The 23,608-nt window shown below is 39.0% G+C and overlaps 1 protein-coding gene and 2 pseudogenes across 1 annotated transcript; 1 reads left to right on the top strand and 2 right to left on the bottom strand.

Moving 5' to 3' along the window:
- Window positions 1–544: 544 nt before the first annotated feature.
- Window positions 545–1,778, top strand: LOC131409126 (olfactory receptor 56B4-like; annotated as a pseudogene).
- A 5,395-nt stretch (window positions 1,779–7,173) lies between these two features.
- Window positions 7,174–8,519, bottom strand: LOC131409127 (olfactory receptor 52B2-like; annotated as a pseudogene).
- Window positions 8,520–15,489: 6,970 nt separating this feature from the next.
- On the bottom strand, window positions 15,490–16,485 carry LOC131409128 (olfactory receptor 52B2). The gene is given in 1 exon segment (XM_058546292.1): window positions 15,490–16,485. A coding segment is annotated over 1 exon segment (996 nt).
- Between the last annotated feature and the right edge of the window lie 7,123 nt (window positions 16,486–23,608).

A 23,608-nucleotide genomic window follows, 5' to 3' on the forward strand; every position in this document is an offset into this window, starting at 1 on the left:
AATTCTAAACTCAGATAAATCATTTAACTTCTGTGAACCTCAATTTCCTCAAATTCGAAAAAGGCCTTTCAAAGGTGTTTTTGTGAGAACACCTAAACCGTATACAAAACAAAACCGTTAACGATAATTCTTGTTTGACTTCTTGTTCTTCCCTAGAAAACCTCCAAGAAGAGATACATCTGTTCTGTCCTTAGTGTTTGCCTCCTGAGAAGTAACCCTGTTCATGATTGTGTCTCCTGCTTTTTTGTCCACGTCCTCTTGCTCCATGTAAAAAAAACACCATTGAGTGACATGGAGCCAGTAACTGATTCCCCTCTAATTCTCTTTGTTTCTGCTGTAATCTTCCTTTTAGAGTCTATTTTGGCCATCTCAGCTGCTTTTTAAGAACATTTTCCAGAGACATGGGGGTATATCATGATCAAACGGACTATGAGCGAGTCATATCTTTAAATTAAATCTGAATCTCAGCTGAACACTTAACCAAGCTTCCTTCTTGTTTCCCTTTATCTACAGACAGACGCTAAGGATTAAGATGTCCCAAGATATGGATATCTCCCAGTGTCTAACCAATAGCTCAAGACTTCAAGTGTCTAAGTTCATCCTGATGGGACTCCCAGGCATTCATGAGTGGCAACACTGGCTCTCCTTGCCCCTGGCTCTGATCTACCTCTTAGCTCTTGGTGCCAATCCCCTCATCTTGATCACCATTCACCATGAGCTTAACCTGCACCAGCCAATATATCAGTTCCTTAGTATCCTGGCTGTAGTGGATCATGCCTAAGATTCTGGCCATCTTTTGGTTTGATGCCAAGGCCATCAGCCTCACTGAATGCTTTGCTCAAATCTATGCTGTTCACTGTTTTATTAGCATGGAGTCAGGCATCTTCCTCTGCATGGCTTGTGGATAGATATGTAGCCATCACCACCCACTTCAATACTCCTCTGTAGTTACTGAAGCTTTTGTGGTCAAAACCACAGTATTGGGGCCGGTCCCATGGCTTAGCAGTTAAGTGCGCGCGCACCGCTACTGGCCGCCCAGGTTCGGATCCTGGGCGTGCACCGACGCACCGCTTGTCCGGCCATGCTGAAGCTGTGTCCCAAATACAGCAACTAGAAGGATGTGCAGCTATGACATACAACTATCTACTGGGGCTTTGGGGGAAAAATAAGGAGGAGGATTGGCAATAGATGTTAGCTCAGAGCTGGTCTTCCTCAGCAAAAAAAAAGAGGAGGATTAGCATGGATGTTAGCTCAGGGCTGAACTTCCTCACAAAAAAAAAAAAAACCATAGTATTCATGGTGTTTAGGAATGTCCTATTGATCATCCCAGTGCCTGTACTGGCTGCCCAGAGACACTACTGCTCCAGATGAAATTGAACACTGCATGTGCTCTAACCCAGGGGTCACTGGCTTGGCCTGTGATGACATCACCATTAATGGGTTTTATCAGTTGTCTTTGGCGTGGGTCCTTGATGGAAGTGACATGGCTCTAGTCTTTATTTCCTATGTTCTGATCTTTCACTCCATGCTGAGACTGAACTCTGCTGAGGCAATAGTCAAGGTTCTGAGCACCTGGAGTTCACATCTCATCCTCATCTTCTTCTTCTACACAACCATTATTGTAGTGTCTATGGCCCACTTGGCAGGAAAAGCAGTTCCGATCTTCCCTGTTCTTCTTAATGTGCTTAACATTGTCATCCCTCCAACCCTTAAACCCATGGTATATGCTCTTAGAGCCCAGGAGCTCAGAGTGGGCTTCCAGAGGGTGCTTGAGTTAGATGAGAATATGTCCCAGAAGTGACACAAACTTAAAGAATGAGATATGAGGTACTGCAAAAGAGCACAGGTTTTCAAACCCAACAGATGCAGGTTGGAATCTGATTTCTCTCATTCATTAGCTAAATATAATTTGTTAGATCCAGATGTTTGGTTTATCAAACACAGACTTTAGAGAAGCTATTGTAAAGATATTCAAAGAATTAAAGAGAACCATGCTTAAAGAATTAAAGAAAAACATGAGGACAACGACTCCACAAGCAGAGAATTTATTGAGATAGAAACTACATAAAAGAATCAAATGGAATTTCTGTGGTTTAAAAGTATGATAACTGAAAAAGAAACTCACCAGAGAGGTTCAACAGCAGATCTGAGATGGCAGAGGAAAGAATCAGTGAACTTGCAAATAAATCAATAGAAAGTACATAGTCTGAAGAACTAAAAGAAAAAAGATTAAGGAAAAATGAACAGAGACTCAGAAACCTATGATACAATATCAAAAATACCAACATATAAGCCAGCCCTAATGGCCTACCAGTTAAAGTTTGGCACACTCTGCTTTGGTGGCCCAGGTTCAGTTCCTGGGCACGGAACCACACCACTTGTTTGTCAGTAGCCCTGCTGTGGCAGCAGCTCACACAGAAGAACCAGAAGAACTTACAACTATACACAACTATGTAGTGGGGCTTTGGGGGCAGGGAGAAGAAAAAAGGAGGAAGATTGGCAACAGATGTTAGCTTAGGGTGAATCTTCCCCTGCACAAAGAAAAAAAAAAAACCAGCATATGTGTAATGAAACTCTGAGAAGGAGAAGAGAAAGCAAGAAAGGGGTAGAAAAATATGTTGAAGAAACGTTGGTTTAAAATATTTGAAGGAAAATCATTAATCTACATATCAAAGAAGTTAAAAGCGTTCCAGCTAGGATAAAAACAGAGATCTTCATCTACGTATACAAGAGTCAATCTACTAAAGACAAAAATCTTGAAAGCAGCAAAAGAAAAATACCTCATCACAAACATGCATTACAATTAATAATGACTTCTCATCAGAAATAACAGAGGCCAGAAGGGAGTGGAATGACATATTCTAAGTTCTTGAAGTTCTTGGTGTTGACCAAGAATTCTATATCCAACAAAATTATCTCTAAAAAATGAAGACAAAATAAAAACAATTGTAGACAGAAAAAAAAACTGAGAAAATTCATTGCCAGCAGACTTGCCTTACAAGAAATACAGTCAAGTATCACTTAACATCAGGGATACTTTCTGAGAAATGCGTCATTAGGCAATTTCGTCATTGTGCAAACATGATAGAGTGTACTTACACAAACCTAGATGGTATAGCCTACTACACACCTAAGCTATATGGTACTAATCTGAAGGGACCACCATTGTATGTGTGGTCCATCATTGATCGAAACATCATTATGTGGTGCATGACTGTACTAAAGAAAATCATTCTCGAGGAAAGGAAATAGCACCAGACAGCATATTGAATCCATAGGAAGAAATGAAGAGCATTAAAAATGGTAAATATAAAAGGCTATATAGATATATTTTTTCTCTTTTTCTCTCAAAATTTCTTTAAAATACATAAGATTATATGGAGCAATAATAATAACACTGTGTTGGTGGGTTTATAATACATATAGATATAATATATTTATATGACAGTAATAACAAAGAAGGAGGGGGCAATGTACATGTATTGGAACAAAGTTCTTATATTTTATCAGAATTAAGTTTGTATTCATCTAAAGTGAATTGTGATTTTAAAAAAAGAGATGCATCCATAAAGCAATATCTAATAAAATAACTAAAACATAGTTTAAAACTCAACAGAGGAATTAAAATAGTACACTGAAAATATTTATTTCATGCAAAATAAGTGAGATAGCAGTAAAAGAGTAACAGAGGAACAAAAAACAATGAAACCTGAGACACACAAAAAGCAAAAAGAAAAATGGCAGATATAAATCCAAACATACAAACAATAACATCACATATGCATGGAATAAACACTCCAATCAAAAGCACTTTGAAAAATACAAACAATTTGAAAGAAAAAGAAAGTAAAAATATGAGCTATGCAAACAAAAATCATAGGAGTGGTGGAGTGACTATATTAATATCAGATAAAATCAACTTTAAGACAGGTAATACTTCTAGAGTCACTTAATAATGCTGAAAGGGTCGATACCTTAGAAAGATATATCAATTATAAATGTATAGGCAGCTATCAATACAGCCCCAAAATGTATGAAGTAAAATCTGACATAATTGAGAAAAGAAACAGACAGCTCAAGAATAATAGTTGGGCATTTTAATATGCCACACTCAATAACTGATAGAATAACTAGACAGAATAACAGCAAGAATATGGAAGGCTTGAACAACACTATCAACCAACTTGATCTAATTGACATTTATAGAACACTCCACCCAATGACAGCAGAATGTATTTCTTTTCAAGTACGCTTGGCTGTTTCTCCTGGATAGATCATATATTACATGTTGAAACAAGTCTCAACAAATTTTAAAAGATTGCAATCATACAAAATATGTTTTCTGATCCCAACAGAATTAAAATAGAAATTCACAACAAAAAGAAATTTGAAAAGCCCCCAAATGTTTAATGTTTAGAAATAAAACAACAACAACACTTTTCTAAATAAACAATGAGTAAAGAAGAAATTATAAGGGAAATTATAAAATATTTTAAATTAAATAAAAATTTAAATTCAACATATCAAAATTTATGAAATGCATCTGAAGCAGTGCATGATGGAAAATTATAGCTTTAAATACCTGTGTTAGAGAAGAAGAAAAATCTCAAATCCATAATCTAAGCTACTATTTTAGGAAATTAGAAGAATTAAAACCAACACAAGCAGACAGAATAATAAAAACAGAACAGGAATCAGTGGAATAGAAAACAAAAAAATAAAGAAAGAAAATAAATAAAACCAGTAATTTATCTTAAATATTTATTTAAAGAAAATAATCTGTAAAAATAGCTGAATTTTATTTAGAAAAATGTTCATTGCATCATTACTCAAAAAATAAAATGAAGTTCATGAAAAGTATGTCTATAAGACTTTATAATTACAGGGGAAAATTCTCACGAAGTAATATTAATTTAAAAAAGAAAACAATAAAGTATCTTCAAGAAGATATCTATCTCTCTCCCTCCTCTCTTCTCTCTTTCTCTTTCATATTATAGTATATTATATTTCTCAGTTAATTAAAGTGCCTAAAGATGAAGGACTGTTATGAGTGTGCTGTCCAGCAAACATCTCAGATGGTTAAAGCAACTGAGAGCAAAGGTCAAATTAAAGGTGGTACCTTCCCACTAAAGTATCACAGTCCCAAATTAGCCTCCATTTAGTTCCGAGGGATGTGCATGGAAATGACAAAGGGAAAAATAGAGAAAATTTGAGAATTATGTCTTTAAAAGACTTTGGAGCGTGTTTACTGGTACATAAGTGGAACCAAATAAATGAGAAGCATACTAGGTTTTTAATCACCATACATCACCAGAGAAACCAAGAGCTCAGCTAACTCTTGACTATTCAAGAGTTAACATAGCACTTGGGACCCAACCTTTCAGCACCAGGAAGTGGACTGAGAAAGTTGTGCTGTCCCCAAGAAGGATATATTCTCCAATATCCATTTTAGATATGGCCTAAGAAGATAATGGAAAAGGAAGAAGCTTTGGGGGAGAAGCTTCCATGGATCGCAGAGAGGAATGGACAACAGAGTTTCTGCAAGAGAGTTTAATCAAGAAACTTCTCCCAAACTCAGGGTACTGAGACTTGTCAATGTCTGCCTAATGCAGATTTCAAAATTGCTGTGAATTAATGACTATTGTGTCTCTCATCTTTCCAAGTGGGAGAAGTTATTGTTGTTAAACATCCCTATTACACTATTATATATTTAACAAGAGTGTGAGGAGTGAGCAGATAAATTTTTTTAAATCATAGGTCTCTAGACCAAGAAGAGCCCCAACCAAATCTGATGGAGAAGTTCTTGTATATCACCTAAGATCCTACACATTGAGCTGGGTGAAGTACCTGGATGGGATTTTGGAGTCTCTCCTGTGGAGAGGATTTGTGTGTGTTGTATACATGGGAAGACGGGAACAAGGAAATAGTAAGTGGCCAAAACCACAGATGGTGGCAGAAACAATTAGCACTCACTGTGAATCCAGAAACACTCCTACATTTCCCACCTTCTCTTGCAGTTGAGTTGGGGCCATGTTAAGACAACATGCTCACCAGTGAAAATGTGAACAAAAGTGATGATTCACTTCAAGACCAAAGGAGTTAATAATTGCAGTGCCTCAACTTCCCTCTCTTTCCTTGCTTTGGCAATTCTGAAAAATGTATACTGATATGACAATTTCACAGAATGGAGGGTCCCAGGATTCCTGAGTCACTAAATGGAGAATAGATCCTGTCGACACACACTACACTTTAAATGAGAGAGGAATTAATTTTGTTTTGCTGATTCACTGAAATTAAGCATACCTTAAGCTATCCTAGTACAGACATGTTTATTTTGAGATGCCTACTAGACATACAACCAGAGATGTCAAGAAACAGTTGAATATATGAATGTGGATCTCAAGGGAAAGGTTTAGGCTGGAGATATCAATTTGGAAGTCATCCTAATTTAGAAATAGAATTTTAAAGCCATACAACTGTCTCTAGTTAGGAAAAAAAGTATAGATAGAGAAGAGGACATAGAATCATAGAATGTGAATGTGAGCCTGTTTTGTCTTTTTAACATCTGAGTATTTGCATGATATATCATATTTTCTATTACCAGTGTGACCCCCATAGCTTGTTCTTTGTTCATATGTCCAGCTCAAACAACCAGCTCTCTAAGGGCAATGCCTATGTCTGTGTCACTCTACCCATTTTCTGCATAAGTAGAGAGATTTTTTTAATATAATAATGGTGATAGTTCCTTACATATAAAATGTAATCAATATCAACCTTAGTCTGTCTCAACAGCTTAATATTTTTTAAAAAGCACTCTTCTATATTCATTACCTAATTTGATTTTTGTACAACAAACTTGTGGTTATGATGGCAGTAGTGTTGGAGGTGATGATGGTCATCATACAGTCTTGGAATGTAAGCAGGAGAAAGCAGAGGAGCCTCTGGAAATATCGGAAAACTCATATATATCAAATCTAAAATGTCTCCCTCAGGCAACAAACGTCATATTAGAATTATGGCTAACACTAAGAGCCCACTAAATGCTGAGCAATATACCAAGTAGTTTACATATTTAATTTAATCCTTACAAAGACCTTTGAGCAGAGAGGTACAAGTATTTCCATTTTACAGAGTAAGACTAAATTTCTAAAAGTGGGAATTTGCCCATGATCAAAAATCAGAAAGTAAGGGAGCTAGGATTTGAATTCAGATGCACTTTATTTCAAAGCCCATGTGCTTTCTGCTGCAACACACTATAGTGCCTAACCTTGGGAACTTGGTTGGTAAGTTCTCTTTTCTCCCGCTAGTAAGAGAAAACTATGAAGGAACCATGAACTTTCTCAAGACTACCCCACAATAGATAACATGTGAGCCATACTGTCCCTGATTTGCTTGGTCTTTGCTCCGTAGATGATGGGATTAAGCACGGGGGGAATTAACACATAGAGATTTGCCATAAGAATGTGGACATGGTGAGGGATATTCTTGCCAAAGCAATGGGTCAGGAAAGTGAAAAAGGATGGGATGAAGAAAAGGAGAATGACTCCAATGTGAGAACCACAGGTGTTGAGAGCCTTGTGCCGGGCATCCTTGGAAGGAAGTCTAAATGCAGCTTGCAGGATCAAAGTGTAGGAAATACCAATGAGTGCAACATCTACCAAAACTGATGCCATTGGCACTGAGAAGCCATACCAGATGTTGACAGTGATGTCAGCACAGGCCAATCTGGCCACCCCAATGTGTTCACAGGATGAGTGGGGGATGATATTCGTCCGACAGTAGGGTAGCCTCTTCAACAGGAATATGATAGAGAAAATAGCCCCAATGCTTCATCCCCAGATTGCCAGGGTCATTTTTACAATTGCCGTAGAAGTTAAGATGGCTGTGTAACTCAAAGGAGTACAAATGGCCACATAGCAGTCAAATGCCATGGCCAGCAGGATTTCTGACTCAGCCACAAGGCAACATGATGAAAAACATCTGAGCGATACAGGCATCAAAGGTAATCTCTCCAGCATGGAACCAGAAGATAGCTAGGGCCTTGGGCACAGTGGTGGTGGACAGCAAGATGTCAGTGCCAGCCAGCATGGATAGGAGACATACATGGGTTCATGGAGAGTGCATTCATTGAGGACAACAAGGATGAGGTCTCCATTTCCCAAGACTCCAGTGATGTACATGAGGAAGAAGGGGATAGAAACCCAAGTGTGGCAGTTCTCCAGTCCTGGGATGCCCAGTAGGATGAACACGGTGGGGTGAAAGTTGGTGAGGTTAGCACCAAACACGCCTGCTTTGGAGTCTTTCTATGAAGACTAGAGAAAGCAAGAGTCAGTGGGCAGAACCAGCTGTAAGTTTCACTGAAAGTTGGACATTAGATAATGAAATCAATCACTAATGCCTTGACTTAGAGTAAATAATGTTATGCTTTCACATCCTACATTATCTTTGCAAACATAAACATAAACATAGGTTCTTGAACAGAACTCAGCAATATCTAGAATCTGTACGTACCACGCCATTCTCACTAACATACTCCTACTCCGGCTTTGGTCATCCTTCACCTGTTCTGTTGCAATAGCATCCTCACTAATCTGGTCTCCCCATCTCCCAGCTTCCCATCCTCAACCACTCCATATCCATCAGCTATGTTGCGACCTTGGTGGTATGCCCCAAACAAAAATCTTATTGTGTTTTCTCTTACAACTCTTATATAATGATTTATTGTTTACAAGATAAAGCCCAAACTTCTCAAGCAGGCAAAGCCTTCACAATCCTGCTGTTAGTCTCTTCTCTAGCTTTAATCCCCTTTAGGCGCTCTAACAAAGCTAAATCAGACTATGATCCATTCTCCACACAAAATCTGAGTTTTCCAACCTTCATGACTTTGCTCAAGCTTTTCTCTTAATCTGGACATACTTTTCTACCTTTGGTGTTTGTTAAACTCCTATAGATCTTCCAGTTCACAGCTTCAATACTTATCATCTGGGAAGCCTTCCCCAGGTTCAAATTCAGGGTTTCCAACTCTCTGATTACTGACAAAAAGCAAAATTTTCACATCTCATAAATTTAGCCTTATCTGTGAAAATAATCTATTCATGCTTGTCTTTGCAAGGATTAAATTAAATAGTTCCTGTCAACTGCCAAGTATAGTACCTGGCATAGAAACCATAAATAAATGATAGTTATTGTTATTCAGTGGTCAGTACAACTTAATAAGGGGCCCATAAACTAACATATTTGGAATTTAAAATGTAATAAAGTAGCATTTCAATTTAGTGGAGAAAGGAAGGCCTACTCAATTAATGGCATTGGGATATTGGACAATATTATTTTGCTAGAGAATAAAATTAGCTCCCATCTCACTCAGTAAACAAATAGAAATTCCAGATAAATAAAGATGTACATTTAAAAAATAAAACTACAAAAATATTGAAAATTAAAATAAAGGTCTTAGAAGAAAACATAGGAAAATATTTTGGAGATTGGAAGATCTTCTTAAAACAAGAAAACCATATTTCATAGACAGTAACAATTGAATGATGTAATTATGCAGAAATGTAGTCATGGATAAATAAAAAGTCTAGGAGAAAAACTTACAAAGCATGTAATGGACTAAAGGTTAAGATACTTAAATACTAAAAGTTGGTATAAATTAATAAGGAAAAATTAGAAAATCTACAAAGAATCAAAGTAGGCAACTCACACTACAAGAAAAATAAATGGTCAATATATATGTGAACAGATGCTCAAAATTTAAAGAAATGAAAATCAGTATCATATTAAAATATTGTCAGATTGGAAAACATAAGAAAAACAATTAGCCCCCAGTGTTGGTGGCACAACATGAGAACATATAGATATATTTATAAGAATACTCATTGCAACACTGTTGCAATAGTAAAAGAAAAGTATATTACAACTTCAATATCCATCAATAGGGCAGTAAATAAATTATGGTACATATATTAAAATGGAATGTTTTGTTTCCATTTTTAAAATAGGAGTATTCACCACGGCATATAGTTAAGTGAAAAAGCAAAACAAAGATTAAAATGGATAAAATAATTCTTTTTTTCTCTCTATGTATCAGTTAGGACACTTTACATTATAAGCAACAGAAAATCCAACCCCATTTTGGCTTGAGCACAAACGGGAATTTTTTTTTCTTTTGCTCCTGAAACGGAAAAGTATGTTTCTGCTATCAGGTTTATCTAAAGATTTAAGACGTCATCAGGGGCTCTATTTCTCCGTGACTCTCAGCTCTGCCCTCCAGGTGTTGACTTTGCTGGGGCCAGGCCTAAGGTGAGACGAGTGAGGCACTTACCTCAGGTACCAAATGTAAGAGTATACCCAAAAAATCTGTAAACAAGATAAATGATATTTTAATACAATCTTTTTTAAATCAAAATTAATGCAAAATATCCACGATGAAGAAAATATCAAAATTTTAAATAAAGATAGGATTGACAATACTGTATTGAGTCATATTCGAGCCCAAGGCAAAAGGAAAAATAAAAGTCCCTATTTACATGTCTTCATGTGTTTTTAATGATTAAATTTTTCCATAATTTTGTTTTGAAATATTATTTATGAGTTTCTTCCATTAAAGCCAGTAAAATTATAATAAATTCTAATTTTCTTATAAATAATATATTTAAACTTTAATGTTGTGAGTTTTAATATACCTACTTTTCAGTGATTCACTATTTTTTAAATCACTTTAATATTCTGAAAAAACATTAATCCTAGTTCCACCCTTGCATAGCAAAAAATGTCTGCAGTAGTTCAAGATGTCAAGATGTATACACCAAGTAGTGTGTGTGACACTACATTATCCAGAGGATCTCAGAAGATCTTGTCTGAATCAGCAGTTTATTGGAACCGGAAAACCTAAAAATCCCAGGAACCAAACATTTATTCCCTTCCAGAAACTTACCCCAGTTCAAGAGAAAGTTCTTCCCTCACATGCGAAAGAAGCTGCCAGATGCATATTCTGAAGGGAAATAGGACAGTATTTGTACCTTATCTGCAGGAATCCCTTGAGTGAGGACAGACCTTCCACCCCATTATGTCTTTAGGGAGCATCTGGTTTAATTAGACAGAAGCAGATCCCAGCAGTCTCCAGAGATCACTGACTCAGGAACCAGAGAGGGTGGATAATTTAACTATGTCCTACCTGCAGCAGTCTATACAAACTGCATCTGCTAATGACTCCATATTTCTGGCTGACATATGGATACAGAGTGGATTTGGGTTGTTGCTAGTCAATACATAGACCATTCAAGTCCTGCTTATACCTGCTAGACCTCAATGTACATAGAAACCTGTGGAGACATAGAAGAAATAGTAGGTCAGAAATAGCTAAGTGGTGTGTGTGTGTGTGTGTGTGTGCACAAATGATTTTCAGTCATAAAATTAGACAATGTTTAACAGTGAAGGGTCCAGAGGTCAACCACTTCGCCAAATTTCAAATATTTCAATCTATAAATATACATATTGAACTCTATCTAGATGCCGGAACTATAATGATGAATAAGACATATTCTCTGCCTCACAGAACTCAAGTTCTGGTGGTTTGATAGAGTAATTAATATTCAGTTGAAACCATAATTGTCATTGCTGTGGAAGCCCAGAGGATAAGATGGTCACCTCTGACTTGGGGGGATCGGCAAAGACTTCAAAGAGGAGTTGACATCAGGACTCTACCATTTGCCAGCTGTGTGGTCTTGATTATTTATCCTGTCTGAGTTTTGGATGCCCCTATGTACATAACAGAGATTGCCACAGTACTATCTCATGAGGTTATGCAAGGATTACATGAGCTAATGCAGCAGAGCACTTAACCTGGCTCCTAGCATAGAAAAGCTATGAAATTAGCTTTTCTATAAAAGCTACTAAACATTAGCTATTGTTGTAATTATTATTATCATTAATATTATTATATTATATATCAGTGTATTACTATATGGTGGTGTGTGTTGAGATACTGATGGAAAAGTAAGTTAGGACCAGATTGTTAAATTAATGTTTAGCTTAGAAATTACTCTGTAGTCCTGTGATTTCCAAACTGTGACTGACAGAACACTAGGTAATTTTAGAGACGTAAATTGATGGGCTATCAAAAAATTATATGGACATAGATACAAATATCTATGGTCACATAAGTGTGAGAAACTGCAAACTGTGAACTCGAGCCTTCTCTTGGACAGACATGTGCATGATTCACACAGTGTCAGCATTTTTCATGCTTATTTGACCATGGAACTTTTTATAAAACGTCCATTCTGATGTCTGATATCTATTTCTACAGAATATTCTGTGGAAAACACATCTGTAAGTAATGGAGAATACTCAAAAGTGCTTGACAGAAAGTAGTATGACTGGTTCTGCATTTTAGAATACTTAACTTAGAGCCAACTTATAGTTTAGGTTACAGTGTAAAATATTGAAAACATTGAAATCAATTAAAAAACTAATGTAATATCTGAGGTGAAAGATAATAAGGGACATGAGTAATTGGTAGAGGCAATATTAAAAAGAAAACCAACAATACTAATAACATTAATGAAGTATTTCTCAGATACTTACTATGAGCTACCGATTGTGTTAAGTGCTATATACATCGTTCATTTCATTTAATCTTCTCAACAACCCTATGAGAGACTCTTGCTATCCTCATTTTACAGATGAAAAAATTGAGGACTAAAAATGATAAATAAATTTCACAAGTTCACACAGCTGGGAAACAGTGGGGACAGGACTTGAATCCTGATACGACTCCAAATACTGTCCAAATAACCATTTAGTGGTACAATCAACATGAGTAACAATCAACAACTTCTTGAGGAGCAGGCTGGACAGGAAGAAGTTGAGAAATTCCTCAAGGTTTCCAGCTCAGTGAAGTTGATGGGATCATCATAATCTAGTTCCCAAGAAAAGGAACAAAAACAGGAAGAAAAGCTAGCATGAGTGGGAGTTCTGTATTGTGGAGGAGATATCCAGTTGATAGGTTGATTTATGCATTTAAAACTCAAAAGAGAGTTCTAGGATAGAGGGAGAGATGTGGGACTCACTAGTGTTGGTGGTGGTCGAGGAAATGAGTGTACATGACCTTTTTGGGAAAAGTGTGAAAGAATGAGAGACAAGACTCTGAACTCCTAGAGACGACTCCAAGTTTGCTAACCTGGCCATGAACAATGTGCTGTAATTCCTGATACTGCGGATGGTCAGAAGACAGGTAGAAGAGAAAATCAAGAGTACCCTGCTTCCTCCCACTCTTATCTATTTCCTAGTCTCTGAGATATAGCAAAGGTGTGAGAAGTAAGAGGCACTGCAATCAGCAGTTTATTTGCCCCACGACGCCAAATTGCCTTTAGGAGGAGCTGATTTACTAGTCATTAGCTTTGTAATTTAGCTGATCATTTCAGTGTATCAGAGAGATGCATGTTCTAACTTTAGGGAGTAATTATGTTCTCATGCGTTCTACAAACATTTATTACGTGCCAGGCATTTTGTAGTGCACTGAGAATTCAAATATGAATTACACACACTCTTCTGATTTCAAGGAGTTTACAGTCACTTGGGGATACAAACGAACAACCCACTACAATTCATTGTATACATTTGGAGACTTGTAGAAGATGCAACACTTATGCAAAGATAGGAGCCTTGGATTGCCTGGCAAAAGCTGGTAAGACTTCCCAGGGAAGGCAGTTCTTGAACTGAAATTTGAAGAATGAAGAGGAGTTTTCCAGATGGCTAAAGGGCATGAACGGCTGTTTTTCAAAAACACCTGCCATTGTAGAAGTGAGTGGGGAGCTACTTGAGTCTGTATAAAGAATCAATGCACATTTCGAGATTTAAAAAAACTGGAGCCCCTTCAGATGTTAAATATAAAATTATTTTTGGGCTGGCCCCGTGGCTTAGCGGTTGAGTGCATGCGATCTGCTACTGGCGGCCCAGGTTCGGATCCCGGGCGTGCACCGACACACCGCTTCTCCGGCCATGCTGCGGCCGCGTCCCACATACAGCAACTAGAAGGATGTGCAACTATGACATACAACTATTACTGGGGCTTTGGGGAAAAAAAAAAAAAGGAGGAGGATTGGCAATAGATGTTAGCTCAGAGCCGGTCTTCCTCAGCAAAAAGAGGAGGATTAGCACGGATGCTAGCTCAGGGCTGATCTTCCTCACAAAAAAAAAAAAAAATTATTTTTATCCATTTATTCATAACTGACTTCATGTGGTGTTCAGCAGCTTGTGTTTCAGGAGTATATCTGATCTACTGAGGATACCAAATGCTCACGTCAGAGGCATGTACACTTAGTTATTATTTCTTGGTTGTGGGGTGTCTTGAAATGAGTACAGCCATGTTTGGCTGTTCCATTAACCTACAGCCACCAACACAAAAAGAAATATAAGAGCTACTTTACACGTGGACACGTGGTGGGAACTGCCCTTTCTCCCATGGAGATAGTTGCAATGTGTAAAAATTTCAAGGCCCTTCGGGCGCGGCAACCTGGGGCAGACTGGCCATCCGTGCCCGGCTGGGATGATAACCAGGGTAAACAATACACGTACACAACTGCCAGGCTGGGATGATAGGCAGGAGGCTCAGTGCACATATGCCACTGATAACCATTTGTGCATGGGAACACTGAATGCTTGCTCTGTAAAATCTCCGTAATTGCTTATTCTGGGAATTAGTGATGCTATAAAAAACTGCTGGAGACTGAGTCCTGGTGAGAGTTCCACCTGTGGAAGGGACACCTTGCCCAGGACATGTGATCCCCACCCAGCCACGTAGATTGAAAGGACTCTCCCGGCAGTGGGCCACGGATGTTGTGAGTAATTGATTTGTTGTGAAGTAATTGATTTGTTGTGAATAATTGATCTGATGTGTTCTCTTTTCGGTCAACCTGGTGTTTCTCTTTCTGGTTGATTTGTGTCATTTCCCTTCAGTCGATGTGAATGTTTTCCCCTTCTAGTCGATGTGGATATTTTCCCTTTCCATCCAGAGGGATGTTTTTCCCTCTCACTATATGATCTATTCAAATCTGCTGCTATCTCAGTCAATGTGGATGTTTTCCCTTTCCAGTCGAGGTGATGTCTTTCCCTCTTAATATTTGACCTATTTGGATCTGTTTGCAGACTATCACCTTTACTATCCTCTATGTAATAAAATATACCTTCAGTCCATTTGTTTGGAGTGGAAAGTTTCTTTTACATCTCCGATCGAATCCCCCAAACCTCTCATAAAATGGGGAAGGGATGTGAGACAAGATGAGGCTAGAGAAAACAAAGAAACAGGAGAGGAATGCAAAGAGGAAGAACCAGAAGAGAAAAAAAGAAGAGAAAAGTTGAAGGAGGGAGAGGATGAAGAAGAAGGAAAAGAGGAAGAAAAGGAAAAGCCATCTCGGTCCAGGAAATCTCTGCATTTCACACTTAGTTTCCTTAATAAAGCTGGGAGTAGGGATTCATGGGGAGTCGTCAGCTCAGAAACGAAGCACAGCACCAAGCCTTGATGTCAAAAAACCAGTGTGCTACCCCCTCTCGGATCTGTTTTGTCTTCACACCATAGACAATGGGGTTGAGCATTGGTGGCACCACCACATAAAGATTGGCCAGCAGGATATGGACATGTTGAGGAAAGTTATGTCCAAAGCGGTGGGTCAATAATGTAAAGAAGGATGGAACATAAAACATGAGGATGACACAGAGGTGAGAGCCACAAGTGCTGAGGGCCTTGTGCTGGGCATGCTGAGAGGGCAAACGAAAGACTGCTCGGAGGATCAGTGAGTAAGACACAGCGATGAGGATCACATCCAAGATGACCGTGACAATGGGCACTGAGAACCCATATCAGATGTTAATGGTAATGTCAGCACAGGCTAAGCGGGCCACTCCAATATGCTCGCAGTAGGAATGGGGCATGATGTTGGTCTGGCAGAAGGGCAGTCGCTTCAGCAAGAAGATCACTGGAAAGATGATGCAGAAGCTTCGAGTGACAATAGCCAGAGCAATCCTTCCCACAATAGGCCATGTTAGCACTGTCGTATAATGCAAGGGGGCACAGATGGCCACAAAGCGGTCAAAGGCCATGGCTAATAGGATGGCTGATTCCACCACAAATATCATGTGGACAAAGAAAACTTGGGTGACACAGGCATCAAAGGCAATGTCATGGGCATGGAGCCAAAAGATGGTTAGGGCCTTGGGTACAGTAGTGGTGGAGAGGAGGATGTCCGTGATGGCCAGCATGGAGAGGAAGAAGTACATGGGCTCATGAAGGTTGCGTTCTGTGATGATGACCATTATCAGGATGCTGTTCCCCAGGACTGCAGTGATATACATGATGCAGAGGGGAATTGACAGCCAAACGTGATAAGCCTCCAACCCAGGGATGCCAAGTAGGACAAAAACTGCAGGGTGGAAGATGGTAAGGTTGGCATGAGTCATGATGCACTTTAAGGTCCTCTCTAGCATGACTTAGGAGCTGATGAGTCTGCTGAAAGTGATAGGAACAGAAAGCATCTCTGAGTATGTGCAGAGATCACAAAAGATAGCATGGATTTCTAAACTGTGGGACTCTCCAGGGGAAAGCCCTTTCAGAGAATGCACATTTGGGTGTAGGAATGACTTCCTGGCCTTTGGTGCCTCATTTGCATGTAGAGCTTCTGTGGCAATTGTGCTTCCAGAACCAAGAGAGGCTTCACCCTGCCTCCAATCACCCTGCCCTCAAAGTTTGGCCCACCTTACCTTTCTGACTCTATTCTACCATTGCCACACAAGCAGAATTTGCCCCCTTACCTGTGCTGTTCTTGTTTCTTCCCCCAAGATTTTGCTCCTTCCATGTTTACCTGAATTTCCCTTCCATTCCACCTCTGCTTACTCAAATTTTGACTTTAAAATATCTCCTTAGGACACACCACTTTGCAATGGCCCGTTTTGTAACAATATATCTCCTTCCTGAAGATCTATTGGCTAAACTATATCTCAACTTGATCATATTTAATCATATTAAATTTATCCAGGGCCGGCCCTGTGGCTTAGCGGTTAAGTGCGTGCGCTCCGATGCAGGCGGCCTGGGTTCGGATCCCGGGCGCGCACAGACGCACTGCTTCTCCGGCCATGCTGAGGCCGCGTCCCACATACAGCAACTAGAAGAATGTGCAACTATGACTTACAACTATCGCCTGGGGCTTTAGGGGAAAAATAAATAAATAAAAAATTAAAATAAATAAATAAATAAATATTAAATTTATCCAGCTATGACCTTGAATATTTCATACGAGACTTAGTACTTGTGGCTTCCTGTGCATGGAAGTGGAGCACCAAGTAGAAATCCAGAGGAAGGCTAGGGGATATATTTCTCAACTCTGACCCAGATTCAAATCTTCCTTAAAGGCAGTGAGGACTGGGACATCCAATAAAATTGAGAGGGGCCATATTCATTCACCTGCTCCTCATGAACTTCTCATGCTCCTCCTCAAACAGTCCCATACAAGTGGCCCTTGACTGTGTCTGGCTCTCCTTATCCTTAAGAGCCCCCAGGAAAACTATTCTGAATACAGGGAATCAATACATTCCCCTCTGTCTCCATTAATATAACCTTCCTTCTCACACTACTTGTTCCTTAACCCTCAAAAAGATTCAGGTTTCTTTGCAGCTAAGAATGGTAAAGCATAGGGCCCTTCTAGCCTGAGCTCTTCTCATCACTCAGGTAAGATCTGTTTCCTTCTGTAACTCTGGACTATCTGTCAGTTATTAGGACGAGGGAAAGGATGAGTGATTAAGAATCTGGAAAGGAACATGGAGAAGAGGGAACATGGAGACAATCAGGAGTATAGATAAATAAATACTAGATGGATCTACTGATATTGGTATTCGGAGGGCCCCAGGGAGGAAGGCATCTCAAGGAATGAAAGCACCAGTTTATGAATCCATCCCACTGCCTGTATGCAGATGCACTTGCAGAACATGATGGGCTGTGAGGAGGGAGCAACAGGTCTCCAGCTGGGTACAAAGAAGGGAACAGGGCCAGATTCAGACAAGTTAGGGCCCCAGGTTGACTAATAATTTGACATCCTTTAAGCTAGAATATTTTAAATATTCATTCAACTTCTATTTAGAGGAGAGGCTGAACTTTGCAGGGATAAGCAGAGAAGAGGGGCCACAGGTAGCATTGCTCTGCTTCTACTCTAAAGCACTGGCTCCAAATTTATTTAAACAAAAGCTCCACCAGAAAAAAAAATTCATTTTCCTTAGATGGAAATTTACTGGAAATTTTTCTCACCCCTTCTCCCAACCCCATTAGTTATTAAGAAATCCCTTTTCAATAAAGATACCTGATATAAATCCTCGTAAAAACAACTCTGGCTCTCTGCTTACAATTCCAATGATGTTTTATAACCTCAATAGTGAGATACCAAAGGCAGAGTTGAGAGAGGGGCAGCGAGGCCTGGATGGCTGTTAATAAGGTTCTGGAAAGGAGGTTACCGGCTATGTGAAGAAGGGCTTTCATTTCATTCAAGGCTCCATCTCAGCCCTGCTGAGGGTTCTCAGGAGGAGAGTTCTAGGCTCATTTAGAAAAGAGGTGAAACTAGAGGAAAGTCACAGGCACAAAGAGGCACATCCAAAGTCTCACAGAAAGTACCTCCCAGAGCCCTGAAAAATAAAAGCAAGGAAAAAAGAGCCGGAATGATACAGAAGGGGCAAGGAGCCATGCTGAGTTGGTAAGAACACGGTGCAGTAGGTGAAGACATTGAGTTCTGGAGCTAGACTTCCTGGGTTAATTTCCCAGTTCTCCATGACTAGCTGGATGATCTTGGGCAGTTACTTTACTTCTGCTTGCCTCTGTCTTTTAATTTGTAAGATTTGGATAACAATAAACTCCATGAGGTAATTAAGAGGATTAAATGAGTCAATTCATACAAAATACTCAGAAGAGTGGGTTATTATTATTGTTATTATTATTATTTATAAACGTTTTTCGTTATCGTCCTATTGTATTTTTTCTAATAGGCAAAGCACCTTAATGAACATTCAGCAACATTAAAGTCTCATTCTTCATCCAAATATGACCAAAAGGAATTCCTTTTCCAGGAGTAAAGAAGATGGAAAAGGATAAGAGAAGTGCCCAAGGACAGAAAAATAGCCTGAGAACAGATCTCTCAGATGGACCTGGCATATCAGAACCAAGACCTGAGGGCTTTGAGTGGTGCACCAGGCAGGTCCACCAGTGATGGACCTAGCTTGGGTCAGAAGTACCTGGCAGGCTTCCCTCAAATGCTCTGAAAAACACCCATCTGTCTCAGCAGAAACAAAGAAAGATTATCTCCACCATTTACAGAATCCCCAGGGACATGGCAGAGTGGTGGGAGTTATAGCTTCAGCTCTAGAACCAAGGAGAGTTCATCTCTAGAATCACAGGGAAGATTCAATCCAGGCTAAGGAGAAATGGAGCCACTTCTTCCCTGCAGCGCCTGACCAGACTCTGCTCTCTCTTTTTCTTCCTGTGAGTCCCATCCAGCTCTATTTTTTGGTTATGCCCATTCCCTCTTCAGAGGTTATGTAAAGGCCTTTCGTGTCTTCATGCAATCTTAATTTTGGAAGACTCTCCTAGCATCAGTATAACCTATTAAAATGTACACACAGTATTATGTTAAGTGAAGTAAGCTAGAAGGAGAAAGACAAACACTGTATGATCTCACTCATATGTGGAATATAAACCAACACATGGACAGAGAAAACTGCATTGTAGTTACCAGGGGGTATGGGGGTGGGGGTGGGGGATGGGCACAAGAGGTGAAGGGAGACATACATATGGTGATGGACAAACAATAATGTACAACCCAAAATTTCACAATGTTAAAAACTATTAAAACATCAATAAAAAAATAAAATAAAATAAAATAAAATGTACCCACAAACCACAGCAGAAAAACTGCTAGATAGCTATACAGGGGTTGACTCAGTTACTTTTTTTGCCTAGCTGTATTACTTAGACATTTATTTAAACAAGCATTAATTTCATTTTGCCATTTTCCTTGTACATGTGCTTCAGATCTCATCTTTTTCACCACTCTTAGGTTCTTTAAAATGCAGAGGCTCCACACACTGAAGCCACGTCTCTAATAAATAAAACAGCCTGCCCCTCTCCCCAGATTATAACGGTGGGCTCTGTTTGCAGCATAATATATAGAAGGATTAGTTGTGAGATGTGTCACAAGAAATTTGTTTCTAATAATATATAAGGTACCAAAATTTGTAAATGATTTACCCTTTTAATAAATTGGAGGGGCCAGCCTGGTGGCGCAGCGGTTAACTGTGCGCGCTCCGCTTCCGTGACCCAAGGGTTCACAAGTTCAGATCCCGGGCTCACACAGACAAACGGCTTGTCAAGCCATGCTGTGGCTGCATCCTATATAAAGTAGAGGAAGATGGGCATGGATGTTAGCCCAGGGCCAATCTTCCTCGGCAAAAAGAGGAGGATTGGCATTGGATGTTAGCTCAGGGCTGATCTTCGTCACAAAAAATAAAAAATAAATAAATTGGAGCAAATTCAAGTTTATACATTTAATAACTCCACTCTTGCTCACATGTACTTAAAGCCAGTACGTAAAATGTTTTAATAATCTAAAGCCAGTGTTATCTGTGCTTCAGAGGGACTGTGATACCCTTAACAGTGACTCACATTTTTTAATAAATAAACGTCTCAAGAAAAATTTCCACCTACCCATTTGTTTTACTACCTATAAACATTTTGGAGATTTTGTCAAAATTTGAGTAGCATATGGTGGTGTGTCATGTGTAAATACCATCTGCCATATTCTTGTGATGTGATGGCAAAAACATGGAGAGCCCCAGCTCCAAGGCACAACCTCTTCTTCTCCCAATCTCTATACCTGTTCTGCAAAATGCAGGATGGGAGACAGAATGAGGAGAATTTTTCCAGTTTAAACACACCTGACACCCAGATTACCGAGAGAAAGTTTCCTCGAGAGTCCTCGCTGTGGGACTGGGGAGTTCACAGCACTAAGCACAGAGTCTGGCACAGTGGAAGTACTTAGGAAATACTTGTTCAAGAGAACCATGGAATTAGTGAATGAATCTTTTACCAGTAGCTTTGTTTGTTGTGTTAAGGTGGTGATCAAAACCCGCACCATTTTCATCAGTAGCCCCCACTGATAGCCCCTCTCCTGGTACAGTCTGATTCTGACTGCTCTATGAACTGCACTCAAACATTTTATCAAGAAGTGTCTCTTCCTTCACGTTCTGTTGGTGCTGTTCCTGATGCCCCTCTGCATTCCCACTCCTGTCACTAACCAGTGTCTCCCTCCTAGTCTCAGTGACATATCCCCCAATGCCCATACTCCCCACCCTGTGCTCTATCATGCTGCAATCCCTCTCTCATCCTTTTTCTCACTAACCCTTTGTCTTTCTCCCACAGATCTATTTTCTCTCTCTCAGCTCTAGTCTTTGTCCTTCACAGATGCTTCTAAATACACACACACACACACACACACACACACACACTCCTGCCAATGCCTCCTCCTGCCACTGTCAATACTCTTAAACTCACCTACTACAGTACAGGATCAGCTGAAGGATTAAGAAAGTGGTAGAGAACAGCTAAAAACTTTGCTTGTTCTGAGAAAAGAGAGATGAGAAGAGAAGCCTAGAGACTGATCATGTTGGCATGAGGGGTGTCACTATTCCTGCCCAGTACTGTGTGCTTATATTTAGAGACTGAGAAGCCATATGCTTCCTTCTTCTGGAGGCAGGTGTCAGAGTCACCCCTGGGATCATTGAGCATGGGGTCAGTGAACCAAGGGAAAAATGAAAACTCTTCCCCTAGTGCCAAGAGGGAGCGCTAACTCTAGGGATAGCAGCTTTAGACAAAATGCACATAAAGTATTTGAAGGCACAGTATAAGAGCAGTGACAGAAATCTCAGCAACAAAATAATAACACAATAATAGCTAACATTTGTCAGGCGCTTATGACTTCCCTGTCGTTGTGTTAGGGTTTAACATAAATTATCACATTTAATTCTCAAAACAACCCAATGAGATAAGGCACTATTATTATATCCATTTGGCAAACGAGAAAATAGAGGCTTAGAGAAACTAAGTAGCTGATAAGAGGAGAAGACAAAGCTCTCAGGTGAACACATCAAAGTGTTCAGACTCAGTCCAGAAACACTGATTAAGGGAGCTGAGAGGGATAGTTTTGAAGCAACCTTGCAGGGTCAATCACTCAATGTAAATTCAAGAAAAAAGGAGACAGAATAAATGAAAGGCTTATTAAAATTTTCACACCATTAAAAGCAAATTTTACTTTGTGTGAGCACTTAATTAATGTACTCTAACATTGTTGGGAGGAGAGTAGCTCTTCCCAAGTCATCTTGTAATTTTTGGAGCAAAGAAGTTGCTAGGAACCCAATAAGGCAAAAAGAAAAAAGAAAAGAAAAAATGACATCAACTCAGCAATCCCACTCTTAGGTATTTACCCAAGAAAAATAAAACCATAAGTCCACAAAAGCCTTGTACACAAATGTTCATAACAGCTTTATTCACAGTAACCAAAAAGTGGAAACAACCCAAATGTCCATCAAAAGATGAATGGATAAACAAGTTGTTATGTCTTCATACAATGGAATACTATTTGGCAATTAAAATAAACAAACTACTAAAACATGCAACAACATAGATTAAACTCAAGACCATTATGTTGTGTGAAAGAGGCCAGATACAAAAGGCTACACACTGTATTATTGCATTCATATGAGGTTCTATGACAGACAAAAACTAATCTATGGTGATAGAAATCAGAATAGTGACTGCCTCTGGGTGGGAGAAAGCAGAAGGGAGTTTCTTTGATGAAAATATTCCATACATTGAGAGGAGAGTGAGTTACATGGGTGTGTGCATTTGTCAAAAGAAGGATTTTTTGGAGCGTCAGGAAGGAATAATGAGCAACGAAAGGAGCAGAAATACGGGTAGATTCTTCTTCTCATGAATTTTTTATATCACATGCAATGATTAAAACAAAAATCATAACACCATCTGATACTTGAGATAATGATATCTAAAAGTGAGAAGAGTAAAGGGACCTGAATGGAACTAAGGTTTCCACACTTTACTAAAAGTGGTAAAACGTTGATACCAGTGGACTAGAAGTCACATATATATATATTTTAATAGAACAACCACAAAGAAAACTACACAAAGCCATATCCTCAAAAACTCTATAAATAAATCAAGAAAGTATCCTAAAAATGTTCAAATAACCCACAGAAAGGCAAAAAAAAAAACAAAACAGAGGAAGGAGGCAAAGAAGAAACAAACAGAAGCAGTAAAATGGCAGACTTAAGCTCTAACATGTTAATAATTACCTTAACTGTAAATGGTCTAAATACACTAACTAAAAAGCAGAGATGGAATTTTTAAAAAAATACAACCCAAATATATGCTGTTTATAAGAAATTCACTTCAAATTCAATGACATAGGTAGGTTGAAAATAAAATTATGGAAAAGTATATATCATGCAAACATTCATCAAAAAAAAAGCAGAAGTAGCTATGTTAATACCAGATAAAGTAGAC

This window comes from Diceros bicornis, chromosome 7 (assembly GCF_020826845.1).
Source record: "Diceros bicornis minor isolate mBicDic1 chromosome 7, mDicBic1.mat.cur, whole genome shotgun sequence".
NCBI lineage: Eukaryota > Metazoa > Chordata > Mammalia > Perissodactyla > Rhinocerotidae > Diceros > Diceros bicornis.